Source organism: Macaca mulatta, chromosome 20 (genome assembly GCF_049350105.2).
Source record: "Macaca mulatta isolate MMU2019108-1 chromosome 20, T2T-MMU8v2.0, whole genome shotgun sequence".
Classification (NCBI taxonomy): domain Eukaryota; kingdom Metazoa; phylum Chordata; class Mammalia; order Primates; family Cercopithecidae; genus Macaca; species Macaca mulatta.
In genome coordinates this window covers 51,338,182-51,356,809 of record NC_133425.1, presented here as the reverse complement: position 1 = coordinate 51,356,809, position 18,628 = coordinate 51,338,182, and the positions used below count along the sequence as shown (strand labels likewise).

Sequence of the window (18,628 nt, the reverse complement as noted above, 5' to 3'; positions counted from 1 at the left end):
AGTGCTGAGGCACAGGGCGGGGCGGCCCGCGAGATAGCCCTGAAGGGGCAGCGGTGTGTGGCTCCAATGAGCCAATCATTGGGAAACTGGCCACTTCTTGGGGTTGGGACAGGAGAGCTTTGTTGCTGGGATAGGAGGGCAGAGCAGAAGGAGAGAGGACAGGGGAGAGGCAAGGTCACCCTTGCTCAACCCCCTCTTTTCTCTGCCAGGACTTTAATGCCTTAACACCCTAACACTCCCTGGCCAAGCAGGCAGCAAGACACATGGGGACAGTGAGATATAAAGCAGTGAGCGCCACAGATTCCTGAGACACAAGAGGCAGATTGTTCCCTCTCTGCGTATGTTTGTATTTAAATAGCCTCACATTCAGACAAGAAACTTGGATTTGCTTCAGTCTTCTCAGGATGGGTGAGAAAAACACTGGAAATGCTCAAAATGAGGCAAAACAGAAGACACCTGTCAGGGTGGAGATGGCGTCCAAGTGAATGAATGCGAGACTGTTATCAGTGAATTGCATCCAGTGTAACCAGATGTAGAGAGATTTTCTTCTGTGAGAATTCATCAGCAGGCAAAGGGGTTTATGAGGCTGAGTCAGTGTCCCTGCATTGGCAGTTATTTTAAATGAATTGACCCAGGGTCTCCACATTCATTCATTAAACATTTGTTCATTGAACAAATATCTGGCTCAAATTCCAGTTCCACGTCAACCAGCTATGCAGCCCGGAGCACGTCACTGAGCTTTCCTGTGACTCTGTTTCTCTACTGTGCTGACAACCCGAGGTTTCCTCAGAGCTGGAGACCTTGGTAGCCTCCAGGTGTGTGTCGGGCAACATGAACTGAGCATGAATCTTTGCCTTCTCAGATGCTGGAGTGCCCACCTACATGTATGAGTTTCAGTATCGTCCAAGCTTCTCATCAGACATGAAACCCAAGACGGTGATAGGAGACCACGGGGACGAGCTCTTCTCTGTCTTTGGGGCTCCATTTTTAAAAGGTAATGGCTCCTTGCTGTCCGTGAGCTTGAAGTTAGGAGACCTGGGTTCCAGTGTTGGTGTGGTGGGCTTCAGCAAGTTTCTCCTCTCCTGGTCTTAGTTTCCTGATTCTCTATAACAGGGTTGAACATCATTGGGTAGTCCCTGGGCTTCCTCCCACTCTAACACATGTGAGGCAAGATGTGTCTTCATGTGCCCTTTGCACAGACACTCAGAATCCTGGGCTGTGTCATCAACAAGACAGGTGAGGGGTAGTCTCCCGCAGGATTCACTATGACGGGGTTTAATGTCATTGGGTTGTGCCCCAGGTTCCTCCTGCTCTAACACACCTGAGGGAAGATGTGTATTCAGGTGGCCTCTGCACAGACACTCAGAATCCTGGGCTGTGTCATCAACAAGATAGGTGGTGGGACACATGCAGGGCCCTGCTCTAGGTTGAGAAGCCACTGATCAATTTCCCTCTCCCAGGAGTGCTGAGAATGTGACTGAGGATGAGGTTAGAATTGGTGTTAACCCTGAGTCAGGTCTAATGTGTGTCTGTTTGTCTTTCTGTCTGTCTCTAACAAAAACTCATAAACCTTTAAATTTAATACATTTAATAATTATTAATTTAGAAATCACAGGATGCATGAATTTGGAATAGGAGAGGAGACTTTATTTTTGATATGCTTTATAGGCAGCAAGGTGGCCATCCTGCAGGCTGGGAAGGTGCCTCTGGCCAAGCCCAGACATAGGCTCATTGATCGAGGAGGGGTTGGGTAAGAGCTTTATGTGAATGGATTTGCTAAACACACATGTTCAACAGGTTACAGGGGGAGCAATGGATATTCATGAAGACAATCCTGACACATGTGTATTAAACAAACATGCATGTAAAATAGCCCATGTTCACCTGGTAGTGGAGACCTAATATTTAAATATATTATAATTAGGGCCTATATGTCCAAAATCTTCTCAGGATATAAAGCCCGGCAAGTGAGCAGCCTCTGTACACCGGCCAGGTCCAGTGCATGGTTGGTGATGTTCTTATCTGGAGAAAGTTACTGAAATCAGTCTCTTATGCAATCAAAGCCATAGTTAAGACTGGAGGGTCAGGGTTCTGTTTGTCTGCGTATCCCAGCTGCAGCCATTGTAATTGTTTTCATTTTGCTTAAGTTCAAGCCAATGCTTGTTTAGCAGCTAGAGAAACAGAAGCACCTCATGGCAGTGAGAACAGAGTGGATTCTTTAAGGGGAGAGATATAGGCTAGAACCCTTGCCCTACGTGGCCTTAGGTCTTGTTTTTAATTTGGTGTCTTATTGCCACAAAGAGAGTGTTCTGTCAGAATGATGACCTTTATTTTAATGCTGATGCTGGTCAGTGGTGTCTAAACCACAAAAGAGACGGAGTATTATGAGGCGTGTCTGACCTCCTGTCCGTTCCCAGGCAGGAACACAGTTGAAGGATTTTCTGGGCTCCCCTTAGCCCAGAGAGGGTCTGTTCAGTCAGCTGGGGGTGTTAGGATTTTATTTTTAGTGTACATTATACAATATTTTAAAAAGTCCTCTCACAGTGTCTTCTAAACCTTAACTCTCAGCAGTTACAGATCACATGGGACTCACCCTATGGCTGCTCAGAACGCACCAGCACCTCTGGGCATCTCACTGTACATGCTTAGTAGCCTTGCAGTTCTATTGTTTTCCAGAAAGTGAATTGTGGGAGTGTGCCAGGGAGTCAGAAAAGACCCAAGAGAGAGCAACCCTGGGAGGTGGGGCTACCATAGAGGAAACCCTGGGGTGTGGCATTGCCTGTGACCCTGAGCAGGGAGGAGGCAGGCAAGGGTCACAGGAGACAAAGGCAGCCAGCACATGGAGTGACGCATGCCCATTGCTGAGCCCTCAGTCAGATATACTCAAAGATAAAGTACACACAAATGCACCAGGATCTTCTAGAACTGCAGACCTCAGCTCAGTGGGTGTGGAGCATTCGCCAAGACTATGTTTCTAGCAGGCTCGCACATTATGTTGATGCTGCAGGTCTGCGGACCACACTTTGAGTCACAAAGGCTTTTTTTCTTCTTCCCCACAGAGGGTGCCTCTGAAGAGGAGATCAGACTCAGCAAGATGGTGATGAAATTCTGGGCCAACTTTGCTCGCAATGGGTGAGGCTCTTGGCAAAGACAAAGCAGGACTGGTGAAGGTGGGCAGGGGTGGGGTGGGGTGGGGCATGCCTATTGGGAAGGGGCAGCTTCTAAGGTTCTAGTGGGATCAAACTCCTGACCCTGTGACCATAGCACTCTGACAATGAGAGCTCTCTACAAATGGAGAGGCCACTCCCGGAGATAGTCAGCTCCCCATCTCTGGAGATATACAAGCCTCTTGACAGAGATAACTTGGGCATCCTCGCACATCTCAGAAGATTGTTGGGAACACACAGCAGCTGTGGGGTAATTCTATTTGATTCTGTTTCCAGAAACCCCAATGGGGAAGGGCTGCCCCGCTGGCCAGAGTACAACCAGGAGGAAGGGTACCTGCAGATTGGTGCCAACACCCAGGCGGCCCAGAAGCTGAAGGACAAGGAAGTGGCTTTCTGGACCACACTCTTTGCCAAGATGGCAGTGGAGAAGCCACCCCAGACGGAACACATTGAGCTGTGAATGGAAGATCCAGCCAGCCTCGGGGGCCTGGAAGAGCAAAGACTGGGGTATCTTGTGAAAGGGATTGCAGGTTCAGAAGGCATCTTACCGTGGCTGGGGAATTGTCTGGTGGTGAGGGGCAGGGGGCAGAGGCCATGAAGAAGGAAGTTTTGTATTTGTGACCTCAGCTTTGGGAATAAAGTATCTTTTGAAGGCCAAATTAGTGTTTGTGTCTCATACTGGAGGTTAATCAATTGTCCTCAGAGATAGAATAATGCTGAAATAGGCAATGTGAGAAGGAAGGTGGCTCTGCTGGGGATGACCAGGCCTCAGGATGAGCAGAGCCCAGAGGGTTGGGCCATGGATGGTGCTCAGGGGAACTCGGCCTTTTGCGTATTTCTGGGCCCCCAACAATTTCCAACAATAAGAGTTGGGATGGCCAGAGTGTAGCATCCAGATCCTCTGTTTGGAGCTGTGTGTGGAAATGGAAGTGGCCCAGGCTGAGAATGTGCCTGGATCTGGGAAGAGGGAGACATGCTGAGGTGATCCTGTGGCACTGTTGCATGGCATTTGCTGATGCTTGCACAGGCCTACAACACCTTTCTGAGTATGTGCACTAGCCTCTCAAAACCCCCCATGAGGCTGTGTCTTCCAACAACTGGTCTAAACTCCTTCTGTAGCCTGGACCACTTCTGGTGTGGGCAGTGACCACCTTGGAGTAAGTCTCCAGAGGGTCATCCTAATACTGTGTCTTTCAGAATCCCACAGGTGATTTCTGGATTCTGTTAGTATGTAGAAAGCTCTAAAGCATGTCATTACCACCTTATCAGCAAGAGGAAGCTGGATTGTCCTCAAAATCATAACTTTCCTGCACCAAGGAGCTGAAGTTGCAAGGCACATGGTTCCCTTGAAATGGAAGGGAAGACAAGCACTAAGGGGGAGTGGTGGGATGTGAACACTGGCTTACTTCTCACCTGCAGGTAGGAGACGGGGTGACCATCATGAGTGGAAATACTCTGTGAATTTTAATCAGTGCTGAAGGCCAAGTGTGGTCCACTGTGAGAGTATAAAATCTCTAGGAACCATGGACCCATGAGGAGGTTGACTCCCATTATAGACTCTACTCCATGGGTATCTATCAGGGCCCATGAGAAAGATTAGGGTAGATAGTAAGACTGGAGAAAATCTGCCTTCAGGAATGCAGGCATGAGCCCTGCTCACACCCTTCACCCCTAAAGAACAAAATCCTTCAACCATTGCAGAATGGCCAACAAATCTTGTCCTCCTCAAGGTACTTGTAGACACATACTGAGTTTGAAGATAAGAAATCTTTTAAAACTCTGTAGCCCTGGGAGAGGGACAGGGAGTCATCTTGGGCGCAGATTATTGGTCTTTTATTGCTGGGGATGGTCAATATCTCTGAAAAGCTCCATCTCCAACAGCAAGAAATGAAGGTCCTACATAAGGTGGAGGCTGGATCACGACAAGAGAAGGCATTCCTGGCTGCTACCATGGAGTTAGCAAGTCCTAGGTAACAGAAATGTACTGCTGGGGGAGAGAGCAAAGCATGCAGAGCAACCCTCTGGTAAAAGCAGGTGAACAGAAAGGGCCTAAAGCTGAGAGTGGAACAAGACATTAGGAAAATCCTTCAGAAAACCAGCCCTTACACAAGTGCACTAGAAGCAGCACAAGGTAGCACTGGAAGCATTTGAAGCAGATGGTGCATTCAAGATAGCCATAGCAACAACAAAACTATTCTCTGATCACCATACTTGAAACACACACACACACACACACACACACACACACACACACACACACAAAATCAGTGTAGCAGCAGAAGAAAAGATATGTCCATTTCCTGTCACGGATACTACTTACTTCAGTTTCAACTCACTTACCCATGATGTCAAGTATTGAATTCAAAATCACAAACCTTATAAAGGAAGCAAAACCTATTAACAAGAGACAAAGCAGTTGGGCACAGTGATGCATGCCTGTAGTCCCAGCTACTTAGGAGGCTGATGTAGGAGGATTGCTTGAACCTGTGAGTTCAAGGCTGTAGTACACTGTAATTGCACCTATGAACAACCATCTGCACCATAGCCATGGTATTATGGTGAAATAGAATCTCTTAGAGTGAGAGAGAGAGACAAACAAAGCAATCAACAGAACCAGATTCAGAGATAACCTAGGTGTTAGACTAACAGACTGGGATTTTAAAAAAACTACGTGGAATACTTCCATGAACATATGGGTAGTTTCAGCAGAGAGGTAGAAACTATGAGAAAGAAGCAAATAGAAATGTTAGAGATGAAAAAGAAAAATAGTAACAGAAATTATAAATGCCTCTAATGGATTCATCAGTAGATCTGACACAGCTAAGGAATGAATGAGTTCAGCTGAAGACAGGTCAATAAAAATTACCCAACTTAAAACGAGAAAAATCAGTGGAAAAAAAAAAAAAACCCAGGGAATCAAAGAACTGAGAGATAATATCTAATAGTCCAACATATGCATAACTGGAATCCCAGAAAGAGAAGACAGATCAAGCAGAAGAAAATATTTGAAGAGATAATGGCTGAGAATTTTCCAAAACTAAAGAAAAACATCAACGCACAGTCCAAGAGCTTGGAAATCCCCAAGCGGGATTCAACAACAATACCAACAACAACAACGACAGCAACAACAACATACACATTTAGACACACACTGAGAAAATATTGACGGCAGCCAGAGGAAAAAGACATTGCATACAAAAAAAGGGATTAGAGCAGACTTCTCATTGGAAACTGTGCAAGCCAAAAAATAATGGAGTGACATGTTTAAAGTATTCAAAGGAAAGTAATCTTTCAGAATTCTACATCCAGCAAAAGCACTTCTGAAAAAATACAAAGAAAAATGTTTTCAGATGAACAATAGAGAGAATTTATAATTACATACTTGTGCTACCAAAAATATAAAAGGAAATTCTTCATGCAGAAGTTATATGATACAGACAACAACTTAGGGCGATGATCATGGGAACCCTCAGCTGGTAGGCAGTTCCTCAGAAGCACAGGTTAGTGCAGGACAGGCCTCCCTCTTTTCTCACTTGCAGTTCTCAAAAATAAATGTAGAATGTGCTAGGATGCAACGTCCTGACATGGGGGGACACGGAGGGACTGGCCATCACAGCCCCGGCTCTGTCCAGTCCCTCCCCGGGAACAAGATGTTCTTCAACACTCTAGCCCAGCATGTTATGGTTCCCCCAAAGTATGAAACCCTGGGTGGGCTGTCTTCACAGCCCCGCAGCTGCAGTACAAGCAGGGCATGCGCAGCTAAGATTCCATCTACCCCAGGCAGCCTTCTGTTGTCCATTGCTGCCTATGCGTTTGGGTGGGAGTTTCCCAACTCTTATTCCTCCGTCAAACTGAGATTGAATGCCTTCTTGCTACAAGTAAAAACACAGCTTCATAGCTTTGTTGGACGTCGGGTTGTTGTGTCACACTGGATCCAAACAGGCTGATAACAGGCCTGTGGTGAACCTGCATCACAGTTACAACCTGGGACTTGCGACTGGTCTCTGACATGGGGGCATTCTTGTGGGACTGAGCCCTTAAGTTGTGGGATCTGGCGCTGTCTCCAGGCAGATGGTGTCAGATGGGACTGCATTAGGGGATGCTCAGGGGGCGTGCACTGGAGAATTGGTGTGTGGGAAAAGCCCACATCTGGTGTCAGAAGTGAAGTACTGAGGTTGGCGGAGCGTGGAGAGGAAAAACAGTTGGGTTTTTAAGTTCGTGAGTTTTAGACTGGTCCAGGGAAAAGGAAAGAGATGGACCCTTTGCAGAAAAATGCTAGGTAGATGGAGTTTGCTGAACACTTCTGACATGCCAGGTACTGGATCGGATTTGTGTTAGAGGCTGGGGAGGACCCTGAGCCAGAAGGCATTTAATCTCAGTTTGAAAGAAGAATAAGATTTGGAAACTCCCACCCGAACAGCCCATGCGTGATGACGACTGTAGAGACTGAAAGAGCCAAGAGACGAGGCTTGATGCTGTCCCTGGATGTGTCAGTCAAGGCGTCCGCACCACTATCTGGGGACATTGCTGGGAGCCTGGGCCTGAGGTTGTGGTTCTGACTCTGCCCTGGAAGCAGGGTGGCTATCTGACACTGCCCACAAGGGGGCACCAGAGACTAGCTGCCAAATGGGCGCCCTTGGCCAGAATGAGGACCCTGCAATTAGAAACCAGGACAGGCCCAGACAGGGATTTCAAACACTGCTGTGGGTGAGAAGGCAGTACTGCTTGGCACCTAAAGACTCAGGCTCTAGATCCAGGCTGCGCAGCTTCATATTCCAGCATTGTGACCAGGGCCGGCTGGTTTCCTGGGCCTGAGGCCTGTGCAGTCACAGGGCCCTGCTGTCAGGAGGGCTGTCTGTGGCTTTAATGCTGTGCTCCTGCTGTCCTGAAATTCTTCAAAATTGTTAGAATGAGCATCCTGTATTTTTTGTGTGTGTTTGTTTGCCCAGCAAATTCCACAGCAGGTCCTGTCTGTCACTTTCCAGCCCAGTTTTCTTGGGCCTCGTGGTGACGTTCACGTGGTTGATACCAAGTGAACTGCTCCTAGGGTTTCTGTGAAGACTCTCTGAGTTACAATGGAGAGTATTTTATCATCAAACACATAATAACTATGCAGTGAGTTTTACTTACTGACTTTTACTTACTTCTATTACTGCTATTATTCTCTCTTCCTTCCTTCCTTCCTTCCTTCCTTCCTTCCTTCCTTCCTTCCTTCCTTCCTTCCTTCCTTCCTTCCTTCTCTCTTTTCTTTTCTTTTCTTTTCTTTTCTTTTCTTTCCTTTTCTGAAGTTTTGCTCTTGTCGCCCAGGCTGGAGTGCAGTGGCGCAATCTTGGCTCACTGCCACCTCCACCTCCCCGGTTCAAGTGATTCTCCTGCCTCAGCCTCCCAACTAGCTGGGATTACAGGCATCCGTCACCACACCTGGCTAATTTTTGTATTTTTAGTAGACATGGGGTTTCAGCATATTGGCCAGGTTGGTCTCGAACTCCTGACCTCAGGTGATCCGCCCACCTTGGCCTCCCAAAGTCTGGGATTACAGGTGTGAGCCACCACGCCTGGCCTATTACTGCTATTATTATAGAGTTCAAGGGTACCATGGACTGTTCAACAAAGGCCAATGTGCACTTCCCTGGGTACAGATCCATCTGCTGGGCAGCTCTCAGTCCATCCACCAGGTCGCATTGCCCAGCACTTCTTGGTGAGCCCCAAAATGAGTTTGACCTTGGTCCTGACCCAAGGATCCCACGGTCTGACAGGTGAGGCCTCTGGGCTTCAGCTTACCGACCCCTGCTCTGTAGTGTCTCCCCCTCTCTCTGGACCAGAAGGAAAAAACATGCTGTTTCTTCCCCCGCTGAGGCTCAAGGAGCTCTGGGACGCCGTCTCGGACAGGACCACTCGGTGTGGTATGAGGATTCTGCACTGGGTCTGTGGTCAGCTTTCTCACGGTAAGCTTTGAATTTTCCTCCAGCAACAAAGGAGGAAGCACCCAGGCTTTCTTATCAGCTTTCCAAGTGTCAGCAGGAGGGGGACAAGGGAAGGCTGAGACATAAAAGCCACCAGGAGTCAAAGACTGAAAAGTGAGTTTGGACTCACTATGACACAGCATTTGGTTGGGTTTTGTGTTTTCTTTAATCCAATCTGAAAATCATTTTTAATTGGTGTGTTTACATCATTTTTGTTTAATATAATTATTGATATGATTGGATTAAAATCTGTCATTTCAGGGGTACTTTTTCATTTGTTCCTGTGTCTTTGTTCTTCTCCTCTCTGCTTGTTTGTGTAGCGAGTATTTATGATTTCATGTTATCTCCACTATTGTGTTATTCCTATCTCTTTTTAAAATTATTGATTGGTTTTCCGGGGTATGCAATATACATATTTGATTAATCACCTTATACCTTCAGATAAGACCAATTACACAAAGTGTAAGAATCTTATGAAAGTGTACTTCAAATACCTGTCTCTCGTCTTTCCTATTATTTTTATCGTATATTTTATTCTTACATATGATCAAAATCCACGGTTCATTGGTGCTATTTTTGTTTTAAACAGTAATTAAATATAAGGGAAAATAGCTTACATTACCTTTATTTCGAAGTTCTATGTAGAGCTTCACTTCTTTGATAAATATCCAAGTTTTTGTCCTGTATTATATAGCTTCTGCATAAAGAATTTCCTTTTATATTTTTGGTAGCACAAGTATGTAATTATAAATTCTCTCTATTGTTCATCTGAAAACATTTTTCCCTTTATTTTTTCATCAGTGTTTTTGCTGGATGTAGAATTCTGAAAGATTTTTTCCTTTGGCTACATTAAAGGTGTCACTCCATTATCTTTTGGCTTGCATTTTTTCCAAAGAGAAGTCTGCTCTAAACCCTTTCGTTGTATGCAATGTCTTTTCCCTCTGGCTGCCTTCAATATTTTCTCAGTGTGTGTCTAAATGTGTATGTTGTTGTTGCTGTTGTTGTTGTCGTTGTTGTTGAATCCTGTCTGGGGTTTTCCAAGCTCTTGGACCTATGCCTTGATGTTTTTCGTTAGTTTTGGAAAATTCTCAGCCATTATCTTTTCAAATATTTTCTTCTACCTACCCTGTCTTCTCTTTCTGGGATTCCAGTTATGCATATGTTGGACCATTAGATATTATCTCACAGTTCTTTGATTCTCTGGGTTTTTTTTCATGGATTTTCCTCATATTAAGTTGGGTAATTTATATTGGCCTGTCTTCAGCTGCACACTATTCATTCCTCAGCTGTGTCAGATCTACTGATGAATCCATTAGAGGCATTTCTAATTTCTGTTACTATTTTTTTTCATTTCTAACATTTCCATTTGTTTCTTTCTCATAGTTTCTACCTCTCTGCTGAAACTACCCATATGTTCATGGAAGTATTGCATATAGTTTTTTTAAAATCCCAGACTGTTAGTCTGACACCTAGGTTATCTCTGAATCTGGTTCTGTTGATTGCTTTGTTTGTCTGTCTCTCTCTCCCTCTCACTCTAAGAGATGCTATTTCACCATAATACCATGGTTAGAGTGCAGATGGTTGTTCATAGGTGCAATTACAGTGCACTACAGCCTTGAACTCACAGGTTCAAGCAATCCTCCTGCATCAGCCTCCTAAGTAGCTGGGACTACAGGCATGCACTACTGTGCCCAACTGCTTTGTCTCTTGTTAATAGGTTTCGCTTCCTTCATAAGATTTGTGATTTTGAATTCAATACTTGACATCATGGGTAAGTGAGTTGAAACTGAAGTAAGTAGTATCCGTGACAGAAAATGGACATATCTTTTCTTCTGCTGCTACACTGATTTTATGTGTGCACGTGTGTGTGTGTGTGTGTGTGTGTGTGTGAGAGAATATTTAGAGTGTGGTGATCGAGGGATAGTTTTGTTGTTGCTATGGCTATCTTGAATGCACCATCTGCTTCAAATGCATCCAGTGCTACCTTGTGCTGGTTCTAGTGTGCTTTTGTAAGGGCTGGCTTTCCGAAGGATTTTCCTAATGTCTGTTCCACTCTCAGCTTTAGGCCCTTTCTGTTCACCTGCTTTTACCAGAGGGTTGCTCTGCATGCTTTGCTCTCTCCCCCAGCAGTACATTTCTGTTACCTGGGACTTGCTAACTCCATGGTAGCAGCCAGGAATGCCTTCTTTTGTCATGGTGCAGCCTCAACCTTAGGTAGGACCTTAGTTTCTTCCTGTTGGAAATGGAGCTTCGTCAGAGAGATTGACCATCCCCAGCAGTAAAAGACCAATAATCTGCGCCCAAGATGACTCCCTGTCCCTCTCCCAGGGCTACAGAGTTTTAAAAGATTTCTTATCTTCAAACTCAGTATGTGTCTACAAGTACCTAGAGGAGGACAAGATATGTTGGCCATTCTGCAATGGTTGAAGGATTTTGTTCTTTAGGGGTGAAGGGTGTGAGCAGGGCTCATGCCTGCATTCCTGAAGGCAGATTTTCTCCAGTCTTACTATCTACCCTAATCTTTCTCATGGGCCCTGATAGATACCCATGGAGTAGAGTCTGTGATGGGAGTCAACCTCCTCATGGGTCCATGGTTCCCAGAGATTTTATACTCTCACAGTGGACCACACTTGGCCTTCAGCACTGATTAAAATTCACAGAGTATTTCCACTCATGATGGTCACCCCGTCTCCTACCTGCAGGTGAGAAGTAAGCCAGTGTTCACATCCCACCACTCCCCCTTAGTGCTTGTCTTCCCTTCCATTTCAAGGGAACCATGTGCCTTGCAACTTCAGCTCCTTGGTGCAGGAAAGTTATGATTTTGAGGACAATCCAGCTTCCTCTTGCTGATAAGGTGGTAATGACATGCTTTAGAGCTTTCTACATACTAACAGAATCCAGAAATCACCTGTGGGATTCTGAAAGACACAGTATTAGGATGACCCTCTGGAGACTTACTCCAAGGTGGTCACTGCCCACACCAGAAGTGGTCCAGGCTACAGAAGGAGTTTAGACCAGTTGTTGGAAGACACAGCCTCATGGGGGGTTTTGAGAGGCTAGTGCACATACTCAGAAAGGTGTTGTAGGCCTGAGCAAGGGTCAGTAAATGCCATGCAACAGTGCCACAGGATCACCTCAGCATGTCTCCCTCTTCCCAGATCCAGGCACATTCTCAGCCTGGGCCACTTCCATTTCCACACACAGCTCCAAACAGAGGATCTGGATGCTACACTCTGGCCATCCCAACTCCTATTGTTGGAAATTGTTGGGGGCCCAGAAATATGCAAAAGGCCGAGTTCCCCTGAGCACCATCCATGGCCCAACCCTCTGGGCTCTGCTCATCCTGAGGCCTGGTCATCCCCAGCAGAGCCACCTTCCTTCTCACATTGCCTATTTCAGCATTATTCTGTCTCTGAGGACAATTGATTAACCTCCAGTATGAGACACAAACACTAATTTGGCCTTCAAAAGATACTTTATTCCCAAAGCTGAGGTCACAAATACAAAACTTCCTTCTTCATGGCCTCTGTTCCCTGCCCCCCACCACCAGACAATTCCCCAGCCACGGTAAGATGCCTTCTGAACCTCCAATCCCTTTCACAAGATACCCCAGTCTTTGCTCTTCCAGGCCCCCGAGGCTGGCTGGATCTTCCATTCACAGCTCAATGTGTTCCGTCTGGGGTGGCTTCTCCACTGCCTTCTTGGCAAAGAGTGTGGTCCAGAAAGCCACTTCCTTGTCCTTCAGCTTCTGGGCCGCCTGGGTGTTGGCACCAATCTGCAGGTACCCTTCCTCCTGGTTGTACTCTGGCCAGCGGGGCAGCCCTTCCCCATTGGGGTTTCTGGAAACAGAATCAAATAGAATTACCCCACAGCTGCTGTGTGTTCCCAACAATCTTCTGAGATGTGCGAGGATGCCCAAGTTATCTCTGTCAAGAGGCTTGTATACCTCCCGAGATGGGGAGCTGACTATCTCTGGGAGTGGCCTCTCCATTTGTAGAGAATTCTCATTGTCAGAGTGCTATGGTCACAGTGTCAGGAGTTTGATCCCACTAGAACCTTAGAAGCTGCCCCTTCCCAATAGGCATGCCCCACCCCACCCCACCCCTGCCCACCTTCACCAGTCCTGCTTTGTCTTTGCCAAGAGCCTCACCCATTGCGAGCAAAGTTGGCCCAGAATTTCATCACCATCTTGCTGAGTCTGATCTCCTCTTCAGAGGCACCCTCTGTGGGGAAGAAGAAAAAAAGCCTTTGTGACTCAAAGTGTGGTCCGCAGACCTGCAGCATCAACATAATGTGCGAGCCTGCTAGAAACATAGTCTTGGCGAATGCTCCACACCCACTGAGCTGAGGTCTGCAGTTCTAGAAGATCCTGGTGCATTTGTGTGTACTTTATCTTTGAGTATATCTGACTGAGGGCTCAGCAATGGGCATGCGTCATTCCATGTGCTGGCTGCCTTTGTCTCCTGTGACCCTTGCCTGCCTCCTCCCTGCTCAGGGTCACAGGCAATGCCACACCCCAGGGTTTCCTCTATGGCAGCCCCACCTCCCAGGGTTGCTCTCTCTTGGGTCTTTTCTGACTTCGCGGCACACACCCACAGTTCACATTCTGGAAAACAATAGAACTGCAAGGCTACTAAGCATGCACAGTGAGATGCCCAGAGGCGCTGGTGCGTTCTGAGCAGCTATAGGGTGATTCCCATGTGATCTGTAACTGCTGAGAGTTAAGGTTTAGAAGACACTGTGAGAGGACTTTTTAAAATATTTTATAATGTACACTAAAAATAAAATCCTAACACCCCCAGCTGACTGAACAGACCCTCTCTGGGCTAAGGGGAGCCCAGAAAATCCTTCAACTGTGTTCCTGCCTGGGAACGGACAGGAGGTCAGACACGCCTCATAATACTCCATCTCTTTTGTGGTTTAGACACCACTGACCAGCATCAGCAAAAAAATAAAGGTCGTCATTCTGACAGAACACTCTTTGTGGCAATAAGACACCAAATTAAAAATGAGACCTAAGGCCACGTCAGGCAAGGGTTCTGGCCTATATCTCTCCCCTTAAAGAATCCACTCTGTTCTCACTGCCATGAGGTGCTTCTGTTTCTCTAGCAGCTAAACAAGCACTGGCTTGGACTTAAGCAAAATGAAAACAATTACAATAGCTGCAGCTGGGATACGCAGACAAACAGAACCCTGACCCTCCAGTCTTAACTATGGCTTTGATTGCATAAGAGACTGATTTCAGTAACTTTCTCCAGATAGGAACATCACCAACCATGCACTGGACCTGGCCGGGGTACAGAGGCTGCTCACTTGCTAGGCTTTATGTCCTGAGAAGACCTTTGGACTTATAGGCCCTAATTATAATATATTTAAATATTAGGTCTCCACCACCAGGTGAACATGGGCCATGTTACATGCATGTTTAATACACATGTGTCAGGACTGTCTTCACGAATATCCATTGCTCCCCCTGTAACCTGTTGAACATGTGTGTTTAGCAAATCCATTCACATAAAGCTCCTACCCAACCCCTCCTCGATCAATGAGCCTATGTCTGGGCTTGGCCAGAGGCACCTTCCCAGCCTGTGGGATTGCCACCTTGCTGGCTATAAAGTATATCAGAAATAAAGTCTCCTCTCCTATTCCAAATTCATACATCCTGTGATTTCTAAATTAACAATTATTAAATATATTAAATTTAAAGGTTTATGCATTTTTATTAGAGACAGGCAGAAAGACAAACAGACACACATTAGACCTGACTCAGGGTTAACACCAATTCTAACCTCACCCTCACTCATATTCTCAGCACTCCTGGGAGAGGGAAATTGATCGGTGGCTTCTCAACCTAGAGCAGGGCCCTGCATGTGTCCCACCACCTATCTTGTTGATGACACAGCCCAGGATTCTGAGTGTCTGTGCAGAGGGCACATGAAGACACATCTTCCCTCGGGTGTGTTAGAGTGGGAGGAAGCCCAGGGACTACCCAATGACGTTCAATCCTGTTATAGAGAATCAGGAAACTAAAACCAGGAGAGGAGAAACTTGCTGAAGCCCACCACACCAACACTGGAACCCAGGTCTCCTAACTCCAAGCTCACGGACAGCAAGGAGCCATTACCTTTTAAAAATGGAGCCCCAAAGACAGAGAAGAGCTCATCCCCGTGGTCTCCTATCACCGTCTTGGGTTTCATGTCTGATGAGAAGCTTGGACGATACTGAAACTCATACATGTAGGTGGGCGCTCCAGCATCTGAGAAGGCAAAGATTCATGCTCAGTTCATGTTGCCCGACACACACCTGGAGGCTACCAAGGTCTCCAGCTCTGCAGGAAACCTCGGGCTGTCAGCACAGTAGAGAAACAGAGTCACAGGAAAGCTCAGTGACGTGCTGCGGGCTGCCTAGCTGGTTGACGTGGAACTGGAATCTGAGCCAGATATTTGTTCAATGAACAAATGTTTAATGAATGAATGTGGAGACCCTGGGTCAATTCATTTAAAATAACTGCCAGTGCAGGGACCCTGACTCAGCCTCATTAACCCCTTTTCCTACTGGTGCATTCTCCCACAAGACAATCTCTCTATATCTGGTTACACTGGATGTAATTCTTTGACAACAGTCTCGCATTCATTCACTGAACAACATCTCCACCCTGACAGGTGTCTTCTATTCTGCCTCTTTTGAGCATTTCCAGTGTTTTTCTCACCCATCCTGAGAAGACTGAAGCAAATCCAAGTTGTGTGTCTGAATGTGAGGCTATTTAAATACAAACATACGCAGAGAAGGAACAATCTGCCTCTTGTGTCTCAGGAATCTGCGGCGCTCACTGCTTTATATCTCACTCTCCCCATGTGTCTTGCTGCCTGCCTGGCCTGGGAGTGTTAGGGTGTTAAGGCATTAAAGTCCTGGCAGAGAAAAGAAGGGGCTGAGAAAGGATGACCTTGCTCAAAGGGGACAAAAATATGGAAAAAGAAAGGACAAAAATATGGAAACGCATAAAGGAAAACTAGATATCTCTCATAATTCCACTACCTGAGGCAAGGGCTGTGCATTTTTTGTATTTCCTTATAAAATTTTTCCATATCCTATATCATTTAAAAATCAATTTTAACAATCAAATTTAAAATATCACTCATAACTCTACTAATCAGAGAATGTTTCTTTTTTGTTTTAGCCTATCTCTCTTTTATGCAAATAAACTTGGGATGATATTATATATGTTGTTTTGTAGTACACTATAATCATTTCCTCTTTAAATTTTTTTTGTAGAGACAGGGTCTCACTATGTTGCCCAGGCTAATCTTGAAGTCCTAGGGTCTCAGAGTACTCCCACTTCAGCCTCCCGAAGTGCTGAGATTGTAGGGATGAGCCACCACCTCCAGCCATCATTTCTTAACATCCTTAAATATTCATCCACAAAAGGATTTAACGATGGGAGCTCACCCATCCCTAACCTCATGCCCCACCCACACATGTCATTTCAATGTGAGAATGAAGAAGAATCTATTCACTCATCTTTGTCAGCCTCCTTCACTGCACCCTCAGCTCAGCAGGAAATGTGCTTGGGAAGATGCCATCCTTCTGTGGCTCTGTAATCCACCTGTTAAATGGCTGCTTCATGGTCAAGCAAAACTTGCTAAAAGGAAGGTTTGACCTTGCCTTTGCCCCTTGAACATTTTCCAAAGAAACTCAGAGCCAACTATAGAAAAAAGAGCTTTTGTGAATGACAGAACTTATTATAGTAGCATGCTGCCCAAAACGTACTTTGTAAAACTCTTTGGCTAAAGCCATTGATATTTGTACAATTCTTACAATCACAGCAGAAGTCTTCAGAGGAAAGTAGGGCACAGATTTGGGTAATGACAGTTTGGCACAATAAGAGAAGCAGAGACAATGAGAGGGCTAATCATGAAAGACATGCTGATGTGCTTCTTGTTGGTGGGGAAGTTTATGAAACTGGCAGCATTATGTTAATTTTTAGTCTTAGCATCCCAAATGAGAAGGAAAATTAAGAAATCCACATTCTTGTGCAATGCATGCAATTTTGCAGTATTTGCCCAGAGTTCTAAAACGTTTCTTTTGTCCAACAATGGTGGAGAAAAAAAAAATACTAAAAAAAAAAAAATGCAATGGTGGTGGTGCCTTTCACAATTCCATTCAGTTCATCAGTCTGGCTGCTGCAGAAGTTGAATAACCCCTGGAGAATGACCGTAGACTACCACACACTCAACCAAGTGGTAACTCTGATCATAGCTGCTGTGCTAGGTGTGGCATCGCTGCTTGAGCAGGTGAATAAGGCTTCTCCTATAACGTATGCTGCAGCTATAGATTTGGTGAATTCAGTCTTTTCCATTCCAACTAGAAAAATTCGCATCTACATGGGATGAAAATTATTCAGTTACAGGGATAGCTGCCTCTCACAATATAGTCCAAAGACATCTACCCTGCCTGGATGTCCCAAGAACATCACACTCATATGTTCCATTTACCACTTCATGCTCAATGGACAGGAAGAGCAAGAGGTGGCCAGCCCTCTGGAGGCTTTGTGCTCCAGAGGGTGAGAGATAAGCCCTTTGGAAACTCAAGGAAGGGACATATCAGTGAAGGCTTGAGGAATCCCATGGGCAGAACATGCTAGGATTTCTCCTCTAAAGTAGAAGAAAAATCTAACCATTTTGCAACTATTGCTCAAAAGAAGGAGGCAAAGTCTCCTTGGCATGTGTAGGCAGCACATTCTACACCGAGACATATGGCTCTAGCCCAAATTCCAGACAACATCAAAGACCACCAGGTTTGAGTGGGGTAGGGTCTGAAGAAGAAATGGCACTGGCAAGTCCAGGCTGTGGATCAATCAGTCCTGTTGCCTGGGTGATGTGATCTGGCAGGCCTGTGATGGTGGAAATGTCAGGGATGGGAGAAGGTGCAGGTGGAGCTCATGGCAAGCTCCAGTGGGAGGATCATGATCTGGTTCCTGCAATTCTGGTATAAGGCTATGCCTACCACAGTAGGGAATTAAACCCCTTTGAGAATTATCTCTGCACATTAGTGGGTCCTGGTATCAAAAAATGCTAGACCACAGGCACCAAGTGACCATGCATCCAGAACTTTCCATTAAGAGATAAGTCCTGGCTATAAATCACTCTTGGGAAGTATTGTGGGTATGTTAATAGTCACTCTATCTATAGTGACGTTGCATAGTCCTCTCTTGAAGGACCCAGACTGCTTAAAACAATGAGCTCAGTAGGTTTGAGAAGTGGTTCAGGTCCGGAAGGATCTAGTAAGGGATTGTGATTTTTCACTGTTATGGCTGACAAAAACTTCTAATCATCATCTCTTGACTTTCTCTGATTTTACAAGTTAAACAATATTCAAATTGGCTTCCTGTCTACTTTACTTCTAGGAATACTGTGTTCTATTAGCCACTGTCATAGATCTCTGTTGGACAAGGCATCTTGGTTGCCACTGTTTTTTTACCCAGTAAGGTAATTATCTCCA

General features: G+C 45.7%; 2 protein-coding genes across 15 annotated transcripts in view; one reads left to right on the top strand and one right to left on the bottom strand.

Moving 5' to 3' along the window:
• LOC699486 (liver carboxylesterase 1) overlaps window positions 1-12,970 on the top strand; it is a 44,875-nt gene extending 31,905 nt beyond the window's left edge. For 6 of the 14 annotated variants that reach the window (XM_028841465.2, XM_077986042.1, XM_015126193.3 and 3 more), the window contains 3 exons: window positions 863-994; window positions 3,060-3,132; window positions 3,444-3,826. In XM_028841465.2, the coding sequence (XP_028697298.2) occupies window positions 863-994; window positions 3,060-3,132; window positions 3,444-3,627 (389 nt within the window). In that variant the 3' untranslated portion in view covers window positions 3,628-3,826. Of the gene's footprint in view, window positions 1-862; window positions 1,040-3,007; window positions 3,133-3,443; window positions 3,827-12,567 lie in introns of those variants that run through there. The other 8 variants (XR_013411749.1, XR_013411748.1, XM_077986040.1 and 5 more) reach the window with 4 other exon arrangements.
• LOC144338023 (liver carboxylesterase 1-like) lies at window positions 12,587-15,522 on the bottom strand. Its single transcript, XM_077986059.1, has 3 exons — window positions 15,255-15,522; window positions 13,281-13,353; window positions 12,587-12,969 (listed from the first exon to the last, which is right to left on the bottom strand). The coding sequence occupies exons 1-3, from the start codon at window positions 15,364-15,366 to the stop codon at window positions 12,786-12,788; spliced, it is 369 nt and encodes a 122-aa protein (XP_077842185.1). The 5' UTR covers window positions 15,367-15,522; the 3' UTR covers window positions 12,587-12,785.
• Window positions 15,523-18,628: the final 3,106 nt, after the last annotated feature.

What these genes read in the sequence shown, in the direction of transcription:
- LOC144338023 (XM_077986059.1), bottom strand. Translation starts at nt 15,366, where the DNA reads ATGTATGAGTTTCAGTATCGTCCAAGCTTCTCATCAGACATGAAACCC. An exon ending in TGGGGCTCCATTTTTAAAAG is followed by an intron (nt 13,354 to 15,254) that starts GTAATGGCTCCT and finishes TCTTCCCCACAG; the next exon opens with AGGGTGCCTCTGAAGAGGAG. An exon ending in GCCAACTTTGCTCGCAATGG is followed by an intron (nt 12,970 to 13,280) that starts GTGAGGCTCTTG and finishes TTCTGTTTCCAG; the next exon opens with AAACCCCAATGGGGAAGGGC.